This window comes from Podarcis tiliguerta, assembly GCF_965153285.1.
Source record: "Podarcis tiliguerta genome assembly, chromosome: 13".
Lineage (NCBI taxonomy): Eukaryota > Metazoa > Chordata > Lepidosauria > Squamata > Lacertidae > Podarcis > Podarcis tiliguerta.
Genome location: NC_139546.1, coordinates 35,817,162 through 35,830,093, shown reverse-complemented (window position 1 = coordinate 35,830,093; position 12,932 = coordinate 35,817,162). Strand labels below are relative to the sequence as shown.

At 45.5% G+C, this 12,932-nt stretch overlaps 1 protein-coding gene across 6 annotated transcripts; it reads left to right on the top strand.

Moving 5' to 3' along the window:
* The first annotated feature begins 16 nt into the window (after positions 1-16).
* On the top strand, positions 17-12,910 carry TMEM143 (transmembrane protein 143). 6 transcript variants are annotated; one of them, XM_083411632.1, is made up of 8 exons: positions 17-117; positions 1,178-1,373; positions 5,398-5,505; positions 6,391-6,585; positions 7,655-7,792; positions 9,260-9,535; positions 10,575-10,764; positions 10,908-12,910. In XM_083411632.1, the coding sequence occupies exons 2-8, from the start codon at positions 1,179-1,181 to the stop codon at positions 11,072-11,074; spliced, it is 1,269 nt and encodes a 422-aa protein (XP_083267758.1). In that variant the 5' UTR covers positions 17-117; position 1,178; the 3' UTR covers positions 11,075-12,910. The 6 variants fall into 6 exon arrangements, with proteins under 6 accessions (XP_083267758.1, XP_083267761.1, XP_083267760.1 ...); XM_083411636.1 differs by lacking the exon at positions 17-117 and adding an exon at positions 142-787 and having other exon boundaries at positions 7,655-7,788; positions 9,256-9,535; XM_083411633.1 differs by lacking the exon at positions 17-117 and adding an exon at positions 142-787.
* Positions 12,911-12,932: the final 22 nt, after the last annotated feature.

Genomic DNA, 12,932 nt, shown 5'->3' with positions numbered 1-12,932 from the left:
GACAACGCGCGAGGATCCTGCAATTCTGTATGCGGGAGCAGACGGCAGGCAAACCTGCGCGTGCGCAGTTTGCACCGACAGCCCGAAAAGTGGAGGCGGGTGCGGGGAAAGGAACGAGTACGTGTTGCGCGCTCAGTTTAGCAAAGGAGAGGGAGGGGGGTAAAAAGAGAACGATTCTCTGCGCCTGCGTGTTTCTGAAGTTGAAGTATTCTTTTGCCCGTCCGCAACGTAGACCGTGACTCGGTCATGGAGATAAGAGTTTATAGAGAAAGGGGTAGAGTGATGAAACGATCGAATTTCCAGTTAAAAAATGAAAGGAAGTCTGCCTTTTGCCGGCGTAGAAAGGCGTTGCTCTGAATCATAGAAATGATATGCTGAAACTCTTGTATAAAACTGTGTACGAAATGAGAGTGAAAAGCCAGTTTTTAAACTGTGCATAATTAACCCTGTGCATGATACCCTTCTACAAATTTTCTAGATCTGTAGCATAAACTCGCGAGCACAGTGCTGAACAGCTAAGCAAAGCGCCTGACGTACAGGGGAACTGAAGTCAAAGGCGCTAATGCGCTTGCGGGGGAAAGGAGGCTCCGCCCCCCCCGGGCACAAATAAGGAACGAAGGGCGGGAAAGAAGCTTGCGCGTGCGCACTAAGACCAATGTCAGCCCAGAGGTTAGGAACCTACTGCCTTGTATGGTGGGCTTCCCGCCCTCCGTCCCGTTTGAAACGGGCCCAAAGTGAATGCAAAGGCTTTTTCTTCCAACAGGAGGAAAGAATCACTGCTTTGTCTGTAAGTTGGTGAGAGTATCGCTATTCTCATCAGTTCAGCCAACTTAATGCGTTTTGGGGCAGTGACCCCACCTCCTGTTTGGCTGATCTGATTTGGACCAGGCCCAGTTGCACAGGTGGTGGTGGCACCGTTGTGCAGAAGACCTCTGGCCTGGCTGCTCTGGCCAAGGCTCTGACCGCAAGGAGCCTTCCCTCCCCTGCCCAGGGACAGATTTTGGCCTCCATGGTGTGGCCAAGCCTTTGGAAGTCTTTGACTTTGTTGCTTTGAAGAAAGATGTGCCCCGTTACTGGCTAATGCCCGCTGTATCCCACTTGCAAATTAGGGTCATTTTTGAAAACCTTTGGAAAGGAAGCTGAACATGCCTGACTGGTAAACTTTGAACTTTCCTAGAATGCTGTGCGCAGCGCGGTTAGCCTTAGGGGCTGGGGTTGTAGGGTTGCCATCCCGTGGCAAGGCCTCCCTCGCTGCCAAGATGGTGAAATACCGGAAGCTGCGGAGACCAGTGGAGCCAGAGAACTGGGCGGTGGACTATCGGGAGAGATACATCCCCTTTTCCAAGGACTACCTGGTTGATGCTCTAGTGAAGGTATAACATGGGCTCTGCATGGGTTCATAATAAGTTATGAACATAGTGCTGTGACTGGGCTTTTTTTTTGCTGGGGTGGGTCAGTCTGTATGATGCCTGAGCCTCTTCTGATCCCCTGGATCCAGCAAGGGTTAAAAGCTAATAGAGAATTCCATTGTTAAATTGGTCCAGCAAGGGTCGTAGTTGCCACCTAAGTGCCATATAAGTACGGTCATTAGTATAACAGGATATTGCCCTGTGCCAGAGGGCAAATGGGTGGGCCCCCTCCCACACCTGACTAGTAGTGAGAAAGACAGTAGCCAGAGTTGTGTGTCAAAGCTGGGTTGGAATCAGAGTGCAGACAGAAGCCAGAGAGTGAGAGCCATGCTTGATCTCTGCTTGAATCCAACGCTGTGGCTGGGAGAAGCAAGACTGCTTGCAGTCTTAATGCTGTGAGCCCTTCCATCGTAGGCTAAGGTTGTATATATGTGTAAATAAACCAGATATCCTAAAGACACCACAGTCTCCACTGCCTCTCATTCCAAGAAAACCAAACCTTGGGGAAGCGCCTGGAACCCCTGGAAATCTCACACCGCTCAGAAATTGGGGTGGTGTGCAACAATATGTTGCGTGTCAGACTCAGAATCCTCTTCTCAGCTAGCTTGTCGTACTTAAGATTGTACAGCTAAGCTGAAGCTAAACTTAAATGAATACATATGGCAGTTTGCTTACTTTTGCATGAGGCATTCAGATCCTTGGATGCTGTACTGTTATCGCATTTATTGGCCCAGTAACTTGGGCTACCTTGGTACAGAAGATGTTTTGTTTTACAATGATTGTATGTGTTCTTGGGTGCAACTCATTCTATATTGAAGCCTGCTCCTCCCAGCCACCCACCCCAATCCCAGAGCCTGCTGCATCCTGATGCTTGGTGTGGAAACAGTACGAAACTTTTGCCCTTTAACACATCTTGCATTCTACAAGAGTGCATGGTGTTGAATCTAACAAGCGATGATGGCCCTTCTAGAGAGTTTAAACTCTACTAGGATGGCCCAAGTAGGGGTGTGTGAAGAGCACAGACATTAAGAATTGAATATTTGGGTGTGGGAAAACTTAATGACAATGGCTGGGCCAGGTAAAATTTATGTCTAATAATTTAAGAGTATTTAAGCTGACTTTCAACACACAATCATAAGGTACTGAGCAAGATTAGAAATGCCAGAAGCTACTATACTGTATATCACTGTGCATACTTAAGTATAGTAACCAAACTTTGCATGATAGTTCCTGAGATCAAGGAGCAGGTTTTTTTCTGTGTTTGGATACAGTTGGGTGTTCTTCTGAATGAAGATGATAGATTGAACATTTCAAAACTAGCCTGATTTTAACTACTGATTTTTGGGTTTCTTGGAATTTCTGAGCAAAAAGTATGAGGCTGCTAGTATACAATACATTCAGTTAAAACACTAAAAAATTAATATTAATAGAATAAAATCCGCAATAAGAAAACTTCAACTAATTTCCAAATATCTGGTATAATAATAATATCTTCATCAGTTCCTTCCTTGAGGAGGAAGGGTGGGATATAAATTAAATAAATACAGGCGGTGACCATTTCACACAGGGATTCGATTCCCAACCCCTGCATATGTTGGCAGAGTGCGTATAAGCACATCCCGCCCCCATTATGCCCCTGTTAAGCTGCCTTCTGTGCATTGGTGATCATGCATCAGTTGGATGTGCCTAGAATGGTTGCTTCCTGTAATAGGAAATAATAATAAAAGAATAATAAAAGAGTCTGGGGGAAGTGAATGAGTTTTTTGAAGGGGATTTTTCTGTAGCTCCGAAGCCACTACACTATTTGCTGAACAAGTGTAAAATGAGGGAAGTGAAGGCAGAAAGGGGATGTGGATTATTGAGAAGTCTGCCCAGCCACGTACATTGGACAAACAAACAGACGAATAAATGCACGGATCGCAGAACACAAGAATGCCGTCAAAAAAGAAGAAAAAACTTCCTCTCTTTTCCAACACATGAAAGAAACAGGACACGAAATTAATTTTGCAGATTCCAAATTGCTCTTTAACATGGAACATCACCACAAGAGAATAATCATGGAAGCCATCGAGATAGAGAAACACCCTCACAACATGAACAAGCGTGACGACACATCCCGCTTGCCAGACATCTGGAAATTAGCCCTCCCCACAAAATCTGACACCAGATCCAGAGGCACACAGAACGCCATCACCAATCAACCACACCAGACCCAAACCCAGACCCTCTCCACAGATAAATTACAGACACCATCCAGTAGCCAAACCAGGGTAGCACCTCCGGATGCTGCACCCCCCTGCAATCCCTACACAGATCTGGCTGGCACAGGCCACAAAACCACAGCTCGCCCCTATACACGAAGCCAAGCCAGAGCACAACCAAGTGCAGTACAGCCATCTTCTCAGAAAAACTCTTCACAAAGTTCAAGAGTTCAAGACACGAAGGCTTTAGCAACTAATCCACACCTAATGACCCACCTAAGTGGGATTCAGGAAATCACTCAAGAAATCACTCAAGATATCCCTCAAGTAATTAAGGAACAAAAGAAGAAAAGGCACACTAGCCTGGGAACCTCCTCTCTGCCCAGAACATTGGAGGCTATACACCACACCTCCTCAACAGTATTTATAGGAACTCAAACACTGAGATCCTGCTCTGTTCCAGTAACAAGAAGCCGAAAGCACCAGCCTGAAGATGACGAGTGAGACCTCGTCGAAACGTCGCCTAGACACCCCAACTTTTACACGGGAAGACACCCGAGGACACCAAAACCTGCATATATATATATATATATATACACACACACACACACACACACACACACACACACATTATTATTATTAATTTCAACATACCAATTCTTATACAATCTTTTTGGACTTCCATCAGACCTCTGATGATCCACCATTTTTATCATTTCTTCTGCATTTCTTAAATTCCTATTGCCGTTAATTATCTTAACTCACAATCCACCTCTTTAACCATTTTTGCAATAATTCAAATGATTTACCTCACAAAACTTCTTGCAAACCTACAAACGTAATCTGGTCATTATGATCCCTGGTCTCTTCTATGTGCAAAGCACAGGATCGGCCAATGGACCGTGGTCCCTTTTGTAATAGGAAGCTGACGTGCGTTGTCTTACTTGAAGCTTGGAACATGGAAGCCTTGCTCATAATGACGCCAAGCACCCCAGCTAAAAATGAAACAAGCCGCAAATGCTGAAAGGAGCTTTCTGGGAGCCTGGTTCACCACAAAAGCTTGGATCTGCCTAGAACTGGTGGCAGGGTGTGTGTGTGTGTGTGTGTGTGTGTGTGTGGAGTTCTCCAGTGGCAGCTCATAACTTGTTTATGTATGCAGGGTGTGAATTTAGTAATTAGCGTGCATGTATGTGTGTGTGTTACATGTTCTTAATTAAATGTAGATCAAACCTGTAAACAACAACAACTTAATCCAACCTTTACTATTGCCTTTTATTTATTAAATCTATTAGGAGCTTTTCTTGCTGCAGGCAACTCAAAGCGACTTTACAAAAAAGAAAAACATTAAAACACACACACACAAGCTTTATAAGGCCATGGATTGTTAACAGCCAAAGGCCTGGTTGAAAAGGAATGTTTTTGCCTGGCGCTTCTACCAATTTGGTGCACACCAGATGTTTTAGACTAGGACTCCTATCATGGGAGTTGTAGTCAAAAACGCCCAGAGGACTCCAAATTTGCAAAACTGATTTAATTCTTATCAATCCAGTTGGGGACCAAGTTTTTAAAAAGTTGTTTCAGATTGATAGGGAATCTTAAGGATAACACTGCTGTAGCAGCATGGAATAATCTGTCAGCCCGTTGCCTCAATTATAACAATATTTCAGGATAAAGTAAGGCACCCTTTTAATAATCTGTGCAATTCAGCATATCACAACAAATGTATGTAAACAGGTCATTTGGTTCTAAACCACCTTTGGACTAACCTTGTCTGTTCTTTCTTTCAGGAGTTCCACTCTTCTAGTCAAGCAGATCGCGCTACTTTCCTGGCATTTGTCTCTCAAGTGGACTCGTCCCTTCTTCACCGTTACCACTCCATCCTAGAGCAATTACAGGTAATGACAAAGTACGCTCCTTGTGGGGACTGGCCTTGTTTCTGAATGAATTGCTCATCCAAATGCAGAAGGGGTTGGGGAACAGCATGTGCCGGAAGCTAGTGGGAGGCATTGTGATGAGATCCTGGCTTACTCACTAGTTTCCGGGCTCAGAGGTACAGGAATGATCTTTAAAGCACTCCACAGCTCTGTAATTCCTCAAGGACTGCCTCTCCCCATATGAACCAGCTCAGACCCTGTGGTTTTCATCACAGACCCCTTCTTGCTGTGCTGCACCTGAAGTAGGTACAGATTGTGAATCAGGCCTTCTCAGTGGTTGCCCCCTGTTTGTTGAATGCTCCCTCAGGGTGATGTACCTAGCACCATCCTTGACAATCTTTAGCTGGCAGGCTAAGGCCTTTTTGTGTGGCCTGCTGAGGTGGTGGTCATCTTTTAGTGGTATGGGTAGGACTTGTCCTTACTGCAGTGGTACCTCGGGTTAAGAACTTAATTCATTCTGGAGGTCTGTTCTTAACCTGAAACTGTTCTTAACCTGAGGTACCACTTTAGCTAATGGGGCCTGCCGCGCCGCTGCCACACGATTTCTGTCCTCATCCTGAAGCAAAGTTCTTAACCTGAAGCACTATTTCTGGGTTAGCAGAGTCTGTAACCTGAAGCGTCTGTAACCCGAGGCACCACTGTATATTGTAGGATGAGCGTCAAAGGAATTTTATAGGGCCCGTTGTTTTGTATTTCTTATGGTATTAAGTTGTGTTTATGCATTCCATTTTACCTTGACAAGTTGCTTCCAGGCTTTTTATTGTGTAAAATGACCGATCAATGCAGTAAATGATAATAACACTGTTAATGGCATTAATACTGGCTATTTATTTCTCCCCTTCCCAGGCTCTCTACGCTCCTATTAATCCCGACCAGGACACACTGCAGGAGTTCTCTCTGACTGATGCTGAGCGGTTAGCAAAAGAACAGGAAGTTTTGGCCAGGATGGATCCATTGCTGGATCAGGCCAACTTCAACAGTTTGTCAGAGGAAACCCTGGCCTATGCCCTTGTGGTTCACCATCCTCAAGATGAAGTCCAGGTGAGACCTGTCCCAGGATAGGGCCATTCTTCCTCCCCGTAACACAATGGGACTCTTAACAAAGCCAGATTCTGTACATACATGTTATGGGAGTTTTCTCACTGCGGAGATTAAGTTCAGGCACAGCTCCACCAGAGGCCCTTCAGCTTCCCTGTGTCTGAGCTTCTTCGTATATTCTTCGTATATTATTATACGAGCCAGTTTGATGTAGTGGTTAAGAGTGGTAGTCTCATAATCTGGTGAACTGGGTTCGCGTCTCCACTCCTCTACATGCAGCCTCTGGGTGACCTTGGGCCAGTCACACTTCTCTGAAGTCTCTCAGCCCCACTCACCTCACAGAGTGTTTGTTGTGGGGGAGGAAGGGAAAGGAGATTGTTAGCCGCTTTGAGACACCTTAGGGTAGTGATAAAGCGGGATATCAAATCCAAACTCCTCCTCCTCCTCCTCCTCCCCTTCTTCTTCTTCTTCTTCTTCTTCTTCCTATTAGCCTTCCTGTCATCAGTTTATTATCCTAGGGCTTGAAGCAATAGAATTCATACAAGAACCATGAGAAATTCCTATTAAAATGTACAGAATATTGTTGAAGAGATCAACAGCACAGCATCCTCAGATGTGAAGCTAAAGGCACACCTTTAGAGCAGGTGAACCCATTGGACTCCAGCTCCCAACAGCATCTGGAGGGCTGTAGATTTCATGCACTGCTGCATGAAAGCCTTGTGACTTCAGCCCCTGTGTCTCATTTTTACATTGAAAAGTGCTCTCCGCGGTGATCCATTTCCTCAGATTACTTAACATGCTTGGCACTGATTTTTTTTAAAAAATTTTTGCCACCATTGTAGATTTGGTTCCTTATTTTATAGGCAGGTTGGCTTTATTTATTTATTATCATTTCTTAAATTTGTACACCACATAGTAACATTTATGTACAAATGTTTAAAATAAAAAATAGTGCGCGCGCCCTCAAAACATTCACGCTATCGGTCGGTATGGAATGCTCCTTAGCTGTAGTTGCAACACAAGACCCCCTGCCCCAAAAAGTAAATGTATTTTCATGCCTTCCTTTTTGCAGGTGTCAGTAAATCTGGATCAGTATGAATACATAAGATTCTGGGCTCTTGGCCAACGGTTCGGACCACTGCGTGTGATGACTACCCTTCAGAATCAGAGGGGGTTCTTTGGCACACCTCGGGTTCCACCAGACAGGCAAGTGAAAAGTAATAAAAATAGATCCCACCCTGAGATCCTTTTGGGGAGAGCTATTCCCCTGACTCTACATTTGCCTATCCCAGCTTGTTACACTGTTCAGACTCCCATAAATCTAGGCCTTAGGCTGAAGCTATTGGGAGTTGGAGACCAACTGCATTTGGATTGCAGCAGCCTGGGGAAGTCTGCTCTGCCTTAACTGGACAGGAAGATAGGCAGTGAATACGTTTTGTTCATCTGTGGATGGATAATTCAGGGACATACCGTACTCTGGATTCCTGGGCACTTTTTAATCAAAGCAGTTTCCAATAGTTTAGAGACTGAAGGAATTTCTTAACTTTTTTTTAAAGTTATGTGAGCATGATCCCTGTTTGAAAAGGAAACACAGTACAGTGGTGCCCCGCAAGACGAATGCCTCGCAAAACAGAAAACCCGCTAGACGAAAGGGTTTTCCGTTTTGGAGGTGCTTCGCAGGACGAATTTCTATGGGCTTGCTTAGTGCCTTTCTATGAGCAGCTTAGTGCCTTAGAAAAAGGGGGTGGGGAGCGGAAAAAACCCCCCAGGAATCGCAAGACATTTTCGTCTTGCGATTCCTGGGGGGTTTTTTCCGCTCCCCACCCCCTTTTTCTAAGGCACTAAGCTGCTAATAGCCTTTTAGCAGCTAATCCGCTAATCCCTTAAGCCTTTAATAGCCGCTAATAGCGCTAATCCGCTAATGGGCTTGCTTTGCAAGACGAAAAAACCGCTAGACGAAGAGACTCACGGAATGGATTCTTTTCGTCTTGCGAGGCACCACTGTACTGTTCGTCCGCTGCATCCATGCTTTATTGGTACAAAATGTGTTTGGCCACTGAGTATGGTGTTTTATCCACCTCAGTTTATTTAATGATAATCTCTTCTGCCTTTCAGTCAACATTGTGTTTTATGGTTCTTGTTCAATACTTTATAATTTTAAATGATACATGTATAACAATATACAGTACTGAGTAAACTTTGCAGGGTTTAGATGAGTGCTTATACATTGTACCTCAGGTTCTATCTGCACTATACATTTAAAGCAGTATTATACCACTTCAAACAGTCAGGGCTTCTCTCAGAGTCCTGTGAACTGTCGTTTGTTAAGGGTGCCAAGAGTTGTTAGGACTCCCCTCACAGAGGTACAGTTCCCAGAGTTCCCTGGGAAGAGGGACCAGTTTTTAAAGCACTCTGAGAACTGTACCTCTGTGAGGGGGGTTGGTATCTCCTAACATCCCTCAGCGCCTTTAACATGCTGCAGTTCCCAGGGTTATTTAGGGGAAGTCACCTTAATGACTATCTGCTTATATCTTTAATTGAATTATCTTTTATGTTGCCTTTATATTTTTTGATATACCGGTACAGAAATATTTTATTTATCCATAAATAAAATGAAAATGCTTTCTTTCCTCTGTGGTTTTTTATTTTTTGCCCCTTTTCCTCCCAAACCAGACAGTACTTCAAACGGGTGGTGGTGGCTGCCCGGATTAAGAATTCTCACCTCATGCTTAAATGCTTTAAGGACATTCCCCTGGAAGGCCTGGAGCAGTTGCTGCCCGCCGTCAAGGTCCGCACCTCCATCTTCTACAGGGCCCTCCTCAACGGCATGCTGATAGTGAGCGGCTTGGCCGTCTTCGTCAACGTGGGCATGGTGGTGCTTTCTGACCTGAAGATTGGCACCACCTCCCTGCTGCTTTTCTTCGCTGCCTTTATGGCCTTCCGAGCTTGGAAGGTATGCATGATGATGCTGCCGCCGCTATTTCTAGAAAACTGGCCCTGCCTCTTAAAACAGATTGCCAGCCATGTGACCTTTGGTAACATAGCCTTTAAGGAAGGGGCGGACAGCTCTGACGTTGGGGCTGATGGGAGTTGGAGTCCAACAATCAGCATGGTCAATGGCCAGGGATTAAAATAAAAATAAAATAACAGAGTCTGTAGTCCAGCAAGATCTGGAGGTTTCTGCCACTGTTTTGGGGCAGCATTTCCCAATCTATTGGTCACAAAGCCAGTAAGCCAAACATAATTATTACTTCTCATAATTTAACTGTTATGATGAAGATCTCTCCTTGAGATTCCAGAGACAGATTGGAACAATTGTCTGGTTTTTCTGGACAAAACAGGCCCACATGGTCATACGCACCCTGTCGTTTTCTCAAATAGAAGTATCTACCATTTATTCCATTGTGTGGGGTAGTTGGGGGAATTACCCATTGAAGATGCACTTAAAGATACCTTTGCCTTCAGGACAAAACCTGTAATACACACCTCTAAATGCACTACTCTCCCCATGTGGGTACTTGCAGGCTACAAGTCCTCCTTCCTCCTCTCACGCCCTGTCCCTCCTATTGATGGACACTTTGCTAGGGAATCGCAATACGTGTCAACCTTGCTCAAAAGCACTGCTGTAACTGTAAACCCAGGAGGCCTGAATCCCAACTTGTCCACTGCTATAGTTAAACTATGGGACTCGCTCCCATAGGAGGCAGTGATCACCACCAACCTGAATGGCTTTAAAAGACGATTAGACAAAATTAATCGACAGGGATAGCAGCGGCTACTACCTGTGATGGCTACGCTGAATACCAGTTGCTGGAAACTGCAAGGGGGCGAGGGCTCTTGTGCTCAGCTCCTGCTTGTAGGATTCTGACAGGCGCTTGCGTGGCCGCTGTGAGAACAGGATACTGAGCTTGCTGGGCCACTGGCCAAATCCAGGAGGGCTGTTCTTAGCAGTCTTGCTTCCTGTGGACACCCCTGCTTTCTTCTTGTTAAAGGTCTTTGGCCAGCGCCGGAATATCCACTCCCTTGAGCTGGTGCACATGCTGTATTACCGCAGCACATCCAACAACTCTGAGCTACTGGATGCCCTTGCTCTGCGTGCCCAGGAAGAACATGCCAAGGAGGTCATCTTGGCACACAGTTTCCTCCTCCAGCTGCACCAGCACTATCACCCCCTGGACATAGGTATTTGCCTGGCCTTGGTTCTTTGGGTTGGGGCAGGGTTGAAGCAATGAAAAACTAAGCCATCCCCTGGGATGGGTTTGAACTTGTGAAAGGTTCTCTGACCTCTCTCTCTCTCTCTCTCTCTCTCTCTCTCTGTCCCCCAGACTCCAAAACCATTGAACGCATGAGGGAAGAGGTTCAGGCTTGGCTGCACCTCCACTCTGGTCTGGATGTAACCTTCTGTGCCGACCGTGCTTGCAGGCATCTCAGGGAACTGGGAGTTGGGGCAGGGGGCTCTCCTGCAACGGGTACCCATCCTGTGACTGGTTAGGAGATTCCTAGGATTGTTCTGGCCAGCACTTTTGGTTCCTAGTGGTCAGGCCACCTGCTGAGGCCCCTAACGCTGAGCATGTGAGGCTTTGAAGGCACAGACAGGGGAATTCTTGCCTTCCCGGGGCATTATGGGAGCAGTGCCCAGGGCTGCAGTTGTCGATGCTGCCCAGAAGCCTCAGGGTTTCTGCTTCTACTACTGCTGTATCTCCCCTGGATGTGTATGTTCCTCCAGGAATCCATGTTGGGAGGAAACTCAAGCATGTAACACCATAAGAGGTGTAAATATCACCCGGCATACAACATTCAACCTCATTACAAGGGGGGCATGTTACACCTCAGACTCAACTATTTGGAAGGCTTGTCGGGGGAAGCTTGTTTTTAAAGGTGTCCCTGTTTTTGTAAAAACCCTTTTATTATATGCTGCTGCCTTTAGGAGGGGGGGCTGCCTGCTTTTTCTTGTATCTGAGGAATGTGGGGGCGGAGTTCCTTGCAGGGCTGTTTACATTTGAAATGAGAATGGCATAAAGCAATGAATTGCTTGCATTTAGGGCAAGATGGGGTTTTAGAAATATTCCTTTGCTCTGCTGCTTGGGGGCTTTAAAAAAACTTATTAAATCACTTCTATAGCACTTTGAAATTCACAGTATACGCTTACGAGGAATTTGAAGACTACTACGCACTTGGTTTTTGTTTTGCCTGTTTTGTAGAGACCACGGAGGTTGAGACGACACACACACTGCATGGTCTTGGACAACTCAGTAAGTTCATGCAGTGCTTTGACTTGTTAGGGAAGGGCACTCGGCACATTTCTAGAGGCACTTCTCCATATTATTGCCCCCAGATGTTCCAGCTTCAGGCCGCTGTACTGAGAACAGATTTGATGCCTTGGAACAAATTTACGCTCTGTTAATGAATGAGCTCCTATGTGTTTTTTAAGTTCCAGTATTGTACTCACTGAACCACGCTGTCTTTTTTTTTCTGGTTGTCAATTGGTCATCAGTCTACAGTTGAGGTTTGGAGTTCAGAAACTTGCACAAGTAGTAGGAATTATTAGGAGGGCTGTTGCTGATGGATTTTGAAGTTGCGGCATCTGCTACCTCCTTTTGATGCATGCAATAAGGTCTTAATTCTCATGGAGGGTACCTGACTTCTGCTGCCTCCATCTCTAAATAGTGCATGTGTGTTCAATGTATGTATGTGTGCTTGGGGGGGGGGAACGACTTCACCCTAATGAATGCCCTTGTAACTGAGCAGATGTGATATTGTTCACTGTTTGTTGTGTTAGACTGGGGGCCAGTTGCCCCCCCTGAGAGGTCCTCTGTCCTTTTTTATGGTGTGCATGTACCAGCCGTGCAGTCTCCCATCAGCCATGATGCTGTATTCGAAGCAGCACCTGCCAGCAAAACCTCAGACAGAGAACTTGACGCAAATAGGAGCCAAGTGGAGGCTGTTTGTGGACACTGGTCTGCTATTTCACTGTCTAAAAGCAACAACAGGGCAATGCCTCGGTGATATTTTACATGGTAGCATTGCCCGGATTTTCACTTTTGATTTCTCCCCTTCCCCAAGAAGTGCTACCTGAAGTTTTTGTCTCTTGTAACATGTCTAAACAGCACTCTTACCTACAGGTGTGTGTAGTGGTGTGAGAAGGCCCTCTAACAACAGCTTGTTCTGAGCTTCTCATGCCTAAAGTGAGCTCTTAGTCTTAAAATAGCAGTGGTTGGGGTTTTTTTGTTTTTGTTTAACCCTCCACCCATGTTGGAAGTCATTGTGGCTCAGGGGAAACTGCATGAATGTCTGTATCTTCGGCGCAATAAAAAAATATTTTCCCATATTGACAAGTTTTCTCCTACTTT